Source organism: Arachis duranensis, chromosome 5 (genome assembly GCF_000817695.3).
Source record: "Arachis duranensis cultivar V14167 chromosome 5, aradu.V14167.gnm2.J7QH, whole genome shotgun sequence".
Classification (NCBI taxonomy): Eukaryota; Viridiplantae; Streptophyta; class Magnoliopsida; order Fabales; family Fabaceae; genus Arachis; species Arachis duranensis.
Genome location: NC_029776.3, coordinates 83,873,031 through 83,885,054, shown reverse-complemented (window position 1 = coordinate 83,885,054; position 12,024 = coordinate 83,873,031). Strand labels below are relative to the sequence as shown.

The 12,024-nt window shown below is 41.3% G+C and overlaps 3 protein-coding genes across 3 annotated transcripts; 2 read left to right on the top strand and 1 right to left on the bottom strand.

Annotated features, from left to right (window-relative positions):
* Positions 1-1,701: 1,701 nt before the first annotated feature.
* Positions 1,702-5,722, bottom strand: LOC107489967 (protease Do-like 10, mitochondrial). Its single transcript, XM_016110735.3, has 8 exons — positions 5,272-5,722; positions 4,166-4,411; positions 3,645-3,840; positions 3,081-3,340; positions 2,783-2,910; positions 2,445-2,648; positions 2,284-2,334; positions 1,702-2,111 (listed from the first exon to the last, which is right to left on the bottom strand). Exons 1-8 carry the CDS (start codon positions 5,642-5,644, stop codon positions 1,869-1,871), a joined length of 1,701 nt encoding a protein of 566 aa, XP_015966221.1. The 5' UTR covers positions 5,645-5,722; the 3' UTR covers positions 1,702-1,868.
* A 1,098-nt stretch (positions 5,723-6,820) lies between these two features.
* Positions 6,821-7,882, top strand: LOC107489873 (uncharacterized). Its single transcript, XM_016110642.1, has one exon. The coding sequence runs from the start codon at positions 6,821-6,823 to the stop codon at positions 7,880-7,882; it is 1,062 nt and encodes a 353-aa protein (XP_015966128.1).
* A 46-nt stretch (positions 7,883-7,928) lies between these two features.
* LOC107489872 (uncharacterized) lies at positions 7,929-8,678 on the top strand. Its single transcript, XM_016110641.1, has one exon. The coding sequence runs from the start codon at positions 7,929-7,931 to the stop codon at positions 8,676-8,678; it is 750 nt and encodes a 249-aa protein (XP_015966127.1).
* Positions 8,679-12,024: the final 3,346 nt, after the last annotated feature.

The following is a 12,024-nucleotide window of genomic DNA, read 5'->3' as shown; positions in this document are numbered from 1 at the left end:
TTGCTCTCTTTTTATAGAACTTAAATTGTGTAAGGCTTTCTGGAAACATATTCTTTTTCTTTCCTTCACATCAAACATCCACGCAGACTTTTGGATGGAAAAGAGAAGTGGAAAAAAGAAGAGAACAGAAGAGAATGTAGAAAAATTAATTTGAAATATGCAGAAAATTGGATAGTGTAGAGATTTGGAAGATTATCTGATTGGCTCTCATATTCTTCCTTTCGTGAATGCTATGTTATGTACTGTGATTCATTTTCAAATCAGTAGTTTAATTAGAAGTCAAATTCAATCAATCAAAATTCATAATTGCTCTATCACCGAGTAGAAGGAGATGCACTGTTGCACTTGGAAGCTATCGATATTGAAAGGAGATAGGCCAAATGAATGTTACCATGAGTTCATCTTTTCTGTAAACTGGTTAGTTGTGCAGACTTATGTTTGTTGTTGCTAAATCCTTTCAACGTGTTCATTTTCTCTTGACAGAAGACGCCCAAATTACTTTTCTTTTATTAGGGGTACTTTTTATTCATAAAGGCAATGGTGTTCTTTGAATTTGCAAGATTGGAGTTGGACAATGAAGGATGAACTCTGAAGTTTTTTGTACTTTGTGATTTGTCTATCGTGTGCATTTTATCCACCGAAAAAGATGCAAATATTGTTTCTTTGGTTGGTATAGTTATTTTGGAGATTTTCATCAAGCAATTGAACTGGTGGTTTTCAAATATTGTGTGTACTTTTTTTGTTAGCACCATATCATCTGGCCAGAAGCGGAATCTCAGTTGGTGAGAGTTTGAGAGAGCTATCTTGCGGTGAACCTAGGCAAGAGGTTTTGCTAAGTATTTATTAAACTATCAATCGTTGTTTGGCTCAGTTGGATTAATACATTGTAGGCTTGTAATTGTTTCTAAAAATGGGTCACTCTTGCCTGACTTCTCTGCATCTTTCCAATCACAGCTCTTGTATTCGTTAGTAATGTGGCTTAATGAGTTGTGTAGTCGGGTCCAAGTCTTTCACTGCCTTCTTTTCTTGAATTATTGTACTTGTTAGAAATATTGATGTGTTGTTTTATGCTCTCTTGACATTGCACATTTGATCCATTAAATCAGAAGGGAAATGAATAGAAAGCATAAAGAAACACTTCCCAAAATTTTCGCTCATTTTAAAATTTGCAATTTTAGGCATGGAAGTTTGAACTTCGTTGAAATTGTCGATGTTTCAACAGATTTGAGAACTTGTTATTTTTCCTTCCATGGGAGTTTACATATTCGAGATGTTAGATATAGTGATATAATATTACATTACATTGTGAAGCATTCTTCCAAACATTGTCTTTTGTCATATGTTGCATTGCTATTGACCGCCAACTACTTTCCCATCGGTTTCTCTAAATGTGTTCCCAATCTAGAGTTATACTATTTTTACCCTGATTTTCCAGCTTTATATTTTTGTTGAATTTCAAAAACTTTATATTCATCGGAAACCTGATATCATATTTAAATGACATGGCCCCTGGCCAACTCGCTGTCTGCAATTTTTCTGTGTTGAACTATTCAGTCAATTCTGGTGTTGGTTATTATTTGGCTTCATGTAAACACAAAATAGTAAAATAGGCATTTTACCTTGCCAGTCACGCAAAGGTTTTTTTTTTTTTTTATGGCTATTCCTCTTGGTTTCGTGAACAACTGCAGTGCGCATATTGAGTGAGCAAATACCCCGTTGTGGTAAATGGGGATAGAAATTCATATAATCATATAGCACAAATGAAAATTCTCAACTTGTGTGTGACAATGCCAAGTAAATATCAATCTGATCCTTGCATTGAAACTATCACGCAATGATACCTAAATGAATAATATTTGTTAAGAGTCTCAACATTGGGAAGCTAGTTCAGATTGTGAACTATTTTGTGTATCAATAAGGTCAACAGACTTTGCTGAAGGTATTCTGTGACGCATCAAAATTCTAGAAGTGGCAACTTTTGCGACTTCATAGTTCAAGGCAATGACACGATCATCTTCCAAATCAAATCGCACGCTCTCTGTGCTACAGTTTTCAACAAGTTGACATAAATGTTCTAGGTTGTCAATCTCTGTTCCATTAACCTTCAAAACCTGGGAATCAGAATCATACATCAAAACAAATATTCGGCGAAAAAGGTTCTGTTCATGCGAACAATCTTAACTTGTAATAAATGGTCAAAATATGTACAAGTCATATCCACTTTCCAGCATTGATGTGAACCCTAAACTGTTTAGTCGATTATATAAACAAATAAATTGGCACCTGTAGTTCTGCAAGACGCTCATATCCAGCATTGATATCGTCCATAAGAACCTTAAAAACAAGTAAAATATAATTAATAGAAGCATTCCCTGGATCAAACATCAGCATCCATATGCAGAAATCAACTAAAATGAAGAATGTGCGAGTTAAACGATGCTAACCTGAGATAGGATCACAAGTTGTTGATTTGCTTTCTTGGGCAATTCCCTCAGGGCTCGTTCACACAAACGACGAGGTGATGTATTATACCAGTCTTCTCCATACTCATGAAGGTATGGTTGAGTTAGCGGAACAAATACCAGACCAGCAAAAATGTAATAACTTGGAAGTTTATCAAACTGATGAACTGGAACTAAGGGTTGGAGCTGAAATATTAACAGCAATATATTTCCATCACAACTAAATACTAGTTAAGTCTAACGATAAAGTGACAAAATATGAATGGGGAATTAAGTTAAGCGTCCTTGACAAGGAGCATATAATATATACAGTAGCTTACAGGTCTGAGAATGATATTAAGTTCATGCTCTTTCCCATCCCGCAAAACTCTGACTATTGCGTTTTCATTTGGCTGCTTCATAGACACCAAGTGATCAAATGTTATCCGCTCTCTATTTCGGAAAGGAACTGCAGCATATATGTAATCTTCTGGCTATTAAATTGTTTCATAATCACAAAGCATAAAGCAATGACAGTAATCATATGAAGAAAGTAATTTTGCATGTTTATCCTGCTCAAAGGTTATCCACAGTGAACACTGGTTGAAAACAAATCCAGAAGAAAAGAAAAGAGCACACCTGTACCATCATTTGCTATAGGCACTCCATCAAATGAAAGTATAATATCATCTTTCTTCAGAACATTGTGTGCATCTGAAAGTGGGTTAATTTTGCTTACTAGCACCCCTGTCATGTCAGGTTGCATGCCAAAATGGTTTCTGAGGTGAACATTCTCAGTTGGCTGGCACGACAAACCCAGAGAGCAAAATCCAGTATACTTTCCTTTTTCTTCTACACCATATATAAAATGCTTTATTACAGGTACAGGTATAATGTAACTGCACCATCCAATATGAAAAGGAAAGTAGTCTAGTATGAAACATTTATGTTTGATCAGGTAAACAAATATATACTGCTCCATGATAATTTAAAGATTATGCACTTTATCATGTAATTTCCAGTGAAATCTATTATCTGTTATTGTTCTTCACATAATTTTCACTCATTCTATTTTTCTTGTCATGGCTTCCTTTTCAGCACTAGCATACATGGAAATAATAAAACAACTGCCATATTAGGAGATTCATGAATCTGCTGTTTTGAAATCCATATTCATTAAGTCGAAGAAAATGAAAGGCATACCCTATATTCTCAGCTCCTGAAAGATTTTGGAATGCTACTCCAGCAACCTTATTGCCCATAATTGCTGGGCCACCACTGTTCCCTGGATTTATGGCTGCATCAATCTGTATCGCCATCAACTGGGAGGCACCATGAACATATTGTGTAGGTTCAACCCTAGAGACAACCCCTTTAGTGACTGAAATGTTGTCACCACCTGCAAACCAAAAGCTATGTGAATTATTTAATTCATATGTGAATGCATACCTTGCATTACTTCACCGTTAATAGTTAATACCACTTATTTATGAAATGTTTCAGTATTTTTTTGGAGGATCAAAAAAATCTTCAAGAGGAAATAAAAGTAGAAAAATTTGGACTGCTGATTATTCTGCTGCATTTTCCTTTTCATGAGAACGTTTTATTATCCTTCTTTGCACATTCTTTCTTTTGATGATAGTAAAAATGATTCTTTTACTGCTACATTAATGCAAAATCCCATACAAATATGCAAAGACGATTAATCAACACGATATTGCTACCTTGAGGATATCCCACAACAGAAACTGCTTCTTGTAGTAACGGGATGTCTCCAAGCTCCAATGGATTCATACCATCCCAAAACTCTTCGCTCTCAACAGCGAGTATAGCTAAGTCGCACTCGTGACCAACAGCTTTAACTTCTGCTCTATACTTGGCGGGAGAACCATGCTTCCTAACAAGCACAAACGAATGATCAGCTATCACATGAGCATTCGTGAGAATCTTCCTGCCCGGAATCACAAACCCTACATCACCATCATGGAGAATTTTGAGAGAAAAATGATTAACCACCAAACAAACTAATAGGCAAGAAAGCCAAGAGCACAAAGATGAAATAGGTCTACAGATTCCTAGAAGAATAGGCAATTCCTCCATTCAATGTCTCCCTCTTATTTCATCAACAGAATCTACAAATGTTTTAACTCATCTCAATTAAGTTCTGCCATGAACATCATAGAAATGAAGAATGAAACTCAATTAACAAGTGAATTTTAGTTACTGCATTATGAATGCAAAGATTTTTTACGGTGATCCCCCGTGCATTTGTAAGATTGTTACCTATTGACTTGAAGATTACCAGTTTGAATTGTCGAAATTGCACCTTGACTTGCTGGAGATAAGAATGCGCATATTTTACCTTCACATTCATAACCTAAGCCACACTTTTCTACAATTAATATAGAGATTTTTTCTATCAACGGATCATAACTTTTTACATGTATGATGTATGTATGCTTTAAAGATTGTCATAGATAGTCTTAACTTCTTTTACACCATGACAATACATGATTGGTTGGTTGTGCAACCACACAGTTTGTTCATCTGAAACATAGCATCTACTATTTGGGTTAAGATATTTACATTCTACTATTCTAATCCAACTAGTAGCTACCTAGCTGAAAACAAAACTCGCAAAAATATTAGATGTTAGCAGAAAATCGTTAAATAATTTCACACTACACTACATAACAGATCACATGTTCATATCTTATCTATCATCTTCACATAAAAATATTTTCATTTGAGTAACCACCGTACAGAAAACATTTCTTAGAAAGAAAAAAATGTTAATAAATAAATAAAAAAGAATGAACTGATGACAGACCAGAACCCATGGTTTCACGCTGAGACTTGTTCTGCCATGGAAGCAAGTAGTTGGGACTGCACAAAACGCTGAAAACCTTAACCACTGAGTTCAACGCTAACTCCACCGCCGCGGCGTTTCCCTTCCTCACACCAACCCTTCTCGTTCTCCATCTGCGGTCGTAGCTACTGGAGATTGGCGCAGAGCACGGCAACATTCTCGTAACGCCGTTGGTTTTCCCGGCGAAGAGGTTACTGCTGTTGTCGGAAATCGGGGGACGCGGCGGCGCGCGAGACGCAGCAGCATTTCGAGTGGTGGATGGTGGCCATTTCAGGTGGCCGTACTGCGAGGATGAAGAGGCGAGCTTCCGAGCCGTACGGAGGAAGGAGGCCATTTTGCGGCGCCAGAAACCGCCGGCAGTGAAGTGTAGTTCCAATTAGGGGCGGCGGGCATCTGTCATTACTCATTATATATACTTTGTTATTCACTGTGAAACATTTTCTCGCTAAATTATAATATGAAATTCTCACTAATTATTTTCCTCCTTTTTTTTTCTTTGGGACAAAATTACCATATTATATCACTAATTAGTAATTTAATTAGGATAATGAATGATTTTTTTTTATGGGAAGCATTTCAGTATTTCACATTATATCATGTATTTTTAAAAGTTTATATCTAATTTTACTTAACTGATCAACAATACAAATATATTAAATTAGGAATTTACCAAAAATTTCAAGGTAACATGCAAGTGTGCAACGATGTTCAAGAAGAATAGTGATGTTTACATAATCATATCACATGCTGTGTGATTTTGATTTTTGAGTAAAAAATTAAAAATCTCATTTATTTGTGGTTTTAAAAAAATTATTTTATATATAGTTACATGTTAAAATCGGATCGAATTAGTCGGTTCAACTGAAAAATCGGTAAATCGAATTTTTTATTGATCCGATCCGATGGTTGGACAGTATGAGAAAGAAAACTGGTACAAACTGATCAAATTCGGTGAAAATCGAAAAAAATCGGTCAAACTCGATAAAAATTAATCCGATCGAATTAGTTAGAATTTAAATTTTATCAAAATGTTAGAAATTGGGTTCGAACTGCTCTCCTCTAGAAAAGTATAGTTATTCACAGCCACCATTTTTGTTTATATGCGTGCAAATTATAATATAGGGCAAAAAACCATAATAAGCCAACTGACTCCAAAAATTACGTAAATAAGCCAAAGCAAAAATCGTTTCAGCAATAAGCCAGAACGTATTTTTATATAATTCGAACCAAGTTGGTTCGAACTCTATTTGTTAGTAAATCGAACTAGGTGAGTTCGAATTAGGTTTTTTTGGTTGGTAATAAATCGAACCAGCTTGGTTCGAATTAAGAATGAACTTAATTCGAACCAGGTTGGTTCGAATTACAGAGTGACACGGTTCTGTTGTAATTCGAACCGGGCTGGTTCGAATTACACAAATCATAGTTCGAACCAGACCAGTTCGAATTAGTTTGAGACTCAGCTATATATATATGGTTCCAAACGTGAGTTAGTCTCATTAGAGGGAGTAAGATGGATAGTGAGGAGAGTTTTGTGGTTTTGGTGCACCACAGAGGATCTGTTAATAGAAAAACTCGTTCCGGAGTAAAGTTCACAGATAAGAATCCTCTATGTATTATCGTAACTTCCACGACGAGTTATGATGACCTTGTTAGCGCTGTACTGATGAAGCTCGGTCTGGAAGGTGCGAAGCGGGTGAAGAAGTTTTTCTATCGCATTCCAGTCACGGTGCTACAGAATACCGTGAAGTATGATTGCTTCACGATTAATAACGATGTGGACTTGCAAGTAATGTTTCTTTGTCGGCGGCAGTTTCCGGAGGTGGGGACACCAGAGTTGTTGGCACGGCTGGTTGATGTGGTATCCAGCTCTGGCGGTTCGAACCGGAATACGAACACTATAGCGAATCCAGCAGGTTCTAGTTCCCGGGCTGCTGTTGCTTCCTCCTCCGTCCCTGTGTACGAACCAGTGGTCCAACCTGTCGCCTCCCCGTCTTTTGCTGTTGACCTCAATGGCACCGAAGGCGACGAGGTAGTGGAAAGGGAAAATTTGCCGAACGCTTTAGTGAGAGTTGCACCTGTTGGCGTTGGAGAAGGTTTTTTGGGTGATGAAGAGGAGGATGACGTCGAGCCGGATATGATCGACGATGACAGCGCTGATGATATTGAAGCGAATGGGCCTGCATTGGTGGTAGGTGGTTCTAGCTCTGGCACACAGCAGTATCCACCACATTTTTCCTCGTTGGACTTGGACGCCATGAGACAGGAGGGGGTTTTAGGGCACGCTGTTGGATTCGGAGCTAGAGATGCGGAAGGGACTGCTAGTCTGACAGAGTTCCAGGTTGGTCAGCAATTCCAGGATAAAGATGAGGCCCTTTTAAGTGTGAAGACTTACAGCATCCGGCGAGGGGTACAGTACAAGGTGCTGGAGTCCCTGGTATGTGGGGAAGTGTTCCGAGTTTGGGAATGGGTGCACATGGTTGATTCGACTGAGTCTCCGGAAGCGCAAGGGCATTTGGGAGGTCAAACGGTACAATGGACCTCACACTTGCCTGGCCACATCCATCTCGAGTGACCACAGGAGTTTGGATTATCATGTCATCTCGGCGTTCATTATGCTAATGGTTAGGGCTGATGCATCCGTGAGCATAAAGGTGCTCCTGAACGCCACGGCAGCGCACTTTGGTTTTAGGCCAACTTACCGGAGGGTTTGGATGGCGAAGCAGAAATCTATTGCCCTCATATACGGTGACTGGGATGAGTCCTACAACGACCTGCCTAGGTGGGTGTTGGGTGTCCAGCTGACGATGCCTGGGAGTGTTGCGGTCCTGAAGACGAGCCCGGTTCGAGTTGGAGGACAGGTGGACGAATCTCAAGCATACTTCCACAGACTTTTCTGGACTTTCCCGCCCTGCATCGAGTCATTCCGTCATTGCAAGCCGCTAATCAGCATTGACGGCACACATTTGTATGGGAAGTATGGGGGAACCTTGCTCATCGCGATTGCACAGGATGGGAACTCCAACATTCTACCTGTCGCATTCGCACTAGTAGAGGGTGAGAATGCAGAGTCCTGGACATTCTTTCTCTCGCACCTTCGACAGCACGTGACCCCGCAGCCCGGTCTGCTGGTTATATCGGACAGGCACAACGGCATCAAGGCTGCGCTTGAGGCCCCTGACGGCGGTTGGTTACCGCCATCTGCGTACCGTGCATTCTGCATACGACACGTAGCGGCAAATTTTGCCCTTACCTTCAAGGGCAAAGACGCTAGGAGGCTCCTAGTGAACGCGGCGTATGCGAAGACCGAGGTTGAATTTGATTACTGGTTTGATATTCTGCGATCTGAAGATCCGGCGATGTGTGAGTGAAGTTTATAGAACAAAATACATGAAACGTGAATCATCTAAAAAGATGCGAGCCAGTCCCACAGCGACGGGCTACCCGTGCCCTCTGACCTCGGCGGATAAACGGCTCCTCATCCTCGATGTCATCCGCATCCTCCTGTGGGGCAGGCTGTGCTGGTGGCGCAACATGCAGGGGTGCCGCCGAAATCCCTGCGACAGACTCTGATGCAGCGGTGAAGGCGGATGGAGGAGTACCTCCGAGACAGAACTGGTGACCAGCGGATGAGGATGGAGGCTCATTCAGATCAACATCTAACGGGGCCTGTGTGCCTGAGCTCTGACCACCACTGCGTGGAGTCACGTCCCCCTGCATGATGGCGGTGATCTCCTCTAGGAAGCGTGGACTCCCAAAGTCCCCAACAAGCGTGTCTGACCCAATGAAGTCTGACAACTGTGATCCCGAGATGCGCCAAGGTGTCCCCCCCTGCTCAGGCTGGTCATCGGCTGGCACACTAACGAAGTAATCTCCAACAGGGCCTGATCCAAGTACAGCGTCACCTGTGTCAGCCCCGTCACCCATCCCTGTACCATACCACTCACCTGCATGACCCTGATCGTGTGTGCTAGTACCAGCAGCTGCAGCAACCCCTGAGCCACCCCCACCAACGTGCCCATGCTGATCGTCGGCGTCGTCCGCATGGTCAGCACGCCCCCTCGCCCTACCTCCCCGTCCTCGTCGTCCGCCTCTAGCAGGACCGGCGTCGTAATGATCGTGGACAGCATGATCAGGCCATCTCCACTCACGCTGGCTCCGCCGTGTCCCCACACCCATCCTCCTCTCAACCCTACGCCTGTCCGGCACGTCCTCAAGACGATCCATGTCAGGAACTCGCCCCGGACCCCGCTGTGAGGCCTCAACTGGAATCGGAACTGCTCTTGGATCCCCCAACTGCGTCTCCGGAGACAAGAACCTCTTCCCATGCTGACTCCACCAATCAAGGAACGCATGCGACGGTCCGGGGTCAGCAACAACGTCGAACCTCAGCACACAGTCCTGACGAGAGTCCCAAAGGAGATGCCACTTCTGCAAAGTAGATGGGAACCATCGATCGCCGCCTCTACCGTCCTTGGACATCAAAAAGTCAATGTTCAGGGCGGGATGCGGAGGGGGTTGTACCCCACCAAACTGCGGCAGAACACGATCTATCTGATGCCACTCTATCACAGCAAAGTAGATCAGCGCGGTGACAGAGCGCCACAACGCCATATGCCGTGGCTCCAAAACCTCTGGATGCACAACCTGAAGTACGTCGGGACTGCTGTACGACATCCAAATAAACTGCAAAAGGAACTCACCCTTGTCAGGGCAACTGTAGCACACAACTAGAAACGCTTGATTCTAAAAGGACACTTGTTAACTAGCATACTCACCTCCCTGTCCTGTAACCGGTCTATCCTGAGCCTCCACATCTGCACTCTAGGACCCTTCTCGCTCCCGGAAGGGTTGTAACCTGACCATCTGCACCATACACATGTGTTACATCTACTGAAATATGTGTTCAAATTACGCAATAGAATATTAATGAATACGTAGTTATGTATGTCAAATTGAAATCCGCTCACGTAACGGCCGTCTACTGGCAAACCCAGCTGGTATGCCATGTCCTGGAGTGTGATCGTGCACTCTCCGAAGGGCATATGGAACATGTGCGTCTCGGGACGCCATCGCTCTACGAATGCACTGACAAGGGCCTCGTCTAGCCGGAACCATCGGTCGTTCAGCCTTGCAAGATGGTATAGACCTGCCATCTGCAAGTACGGAACGTATCTGTCATCAAGTCGCATGCCCTGCTGCCGCCGCATGCTCCTAATGCATCGCTGGGGCTGCGCACAAAATGAGCCGCATAGTTAGAACCAGCTTAAAAACCAACCACAACCATAAGCAGCACGATAAATCATCAACATACCATTCTGCTAAATAAAACCGCATAACATTACATGAAAAATAACCAACTGGAAAACAAATCCATAGACCGCACAACTAAACCGCTAAAATAAACCAGCCTAACGAGATCCACTAACAAGAAACAGCTTAACTAAACCGGTTTACGTAAAAGAGCTACGGTAAAACAACTACCATCAAAAAAGTCAAACAAATCACCAACATAAAACCACTAACGAAAACCACCTACCCTAAACCACTAACATAAACCGCTTGCATTGCCCACTCGCAAAAACCGCTAACATATACCACCAACATAAACCACCAACAGAAACCACTAACTTAAACCACTAGCATAAACCACTAACATAAACCGCTAACTTAAACCACTAACATAAACCACCTACATAAACCACTTACATAAACCACTAACATAAACCACCAACAGAAACCACTAACTTAAACCACTAGCATAAACCTCTAACTTAAACCGCTAACTTAAGCCACTAACATAAACCACCTACATAAACCACTAACATAAACCACCATCTAACCCACTTGCAAAACCACTAAGGCACAAATACCGCTAGAATAAAAAATATTTCCGTACTAACCTCCTCGTTGATGACCCCGGCTATATGAGCGACTCCGTCCAAGCGATATAACCGTGCCGGATCGTCCCCCATGAGCAGAGTATTCCGTTCAGGTCTTCCTCGTCGGGAATTTGGGTCGTTTTCTCTGAGATTTTGTGGGGTAGGGGGGAGGAATAATAGTTCGAATGAGGGTGATTCGAACTCCTTATATAGCCGAATCACCCATAATTCGAACCACCTTGTTTCGATTTATGAAAGAGCTCTCCAAGGGTAATTCGAACCAGCTTGGTTCGAATTACATGTGTTGCAGAATTGGCCATAGTTCGAACTAGCCTAGTTCGAATTACATGGGATTGGAGTTCGAACCACCTTGGTTCGAATTACATTGAAATCCCCACTTCACTAATTCGAACCACCCTGGTTCGATTTATTCAACTTTCTAGTTCGAACCATCCTGGTTCGAATTACATAAAAATGGCGTCTGGCTTATTGCTGAAACGATTTTCAGTTTGGCGTATTTACGTTATACCATTCTTATTGTGGCTTATTAAGGTTTTTTGCCCTTATTCTCTTATTGAAATAACAAACTTATATATTTTTAAATTTAATGATATTAAGTTATTATAAAAAATTTGAATGATAAAAAATTATAAATTAAAAAAAATATTTACAAAATTTGATATTTTTAAAATATTAGTAAAAATATATTTTAAATTTTTTACTATTTTTATTTTTTATTTACATAGAATCGAATTAACCAGTTCAACCAATAATCTAACAATTGAATCAACAATTCAATAATTTAATCGGTTCGATTATCGATTTGAGTCTAATA

Bases quoted from the DNA above. Each gene is read 5' to 3' on its own strand.
- LOC107489967 (XM_016110735.3), bottom strand. From the start codon at position 5,644: ATGGCCTCCTTCCTCCGTACGGCTCGGAAGCTCGCCTCTTCATCCTCG. The intron at 4,412-5,271 runs GTCTGTCATCAG...ATGGTGATGTAG, and splicing joins GCGTGAAACCATGGGTTCTG to GGTTTGTGATTCCGGGCAGG. The intron at 2,911-3,080 runs GTGTGCTCTTTT...TATATGCTGCAG, and splicing joins TATAGCAAATGATGGTACAG to TTCCTTTCCGAAATAGAGAG.
- LOC107489873 (XM_016110642.1), top strand. From the start codon at position 6,821: ATGGATAGTGAGGAGAGTTTTGTGGTTTTGGTGCACCACAGAGGATCT.
- LOC107489872 (XM_016110641.1), top strand. From the start codon at position 7,929: ATGGTTAGGGCTGATGCATCCGTGAGCATAAAGGTGCTCCTGAACGCC.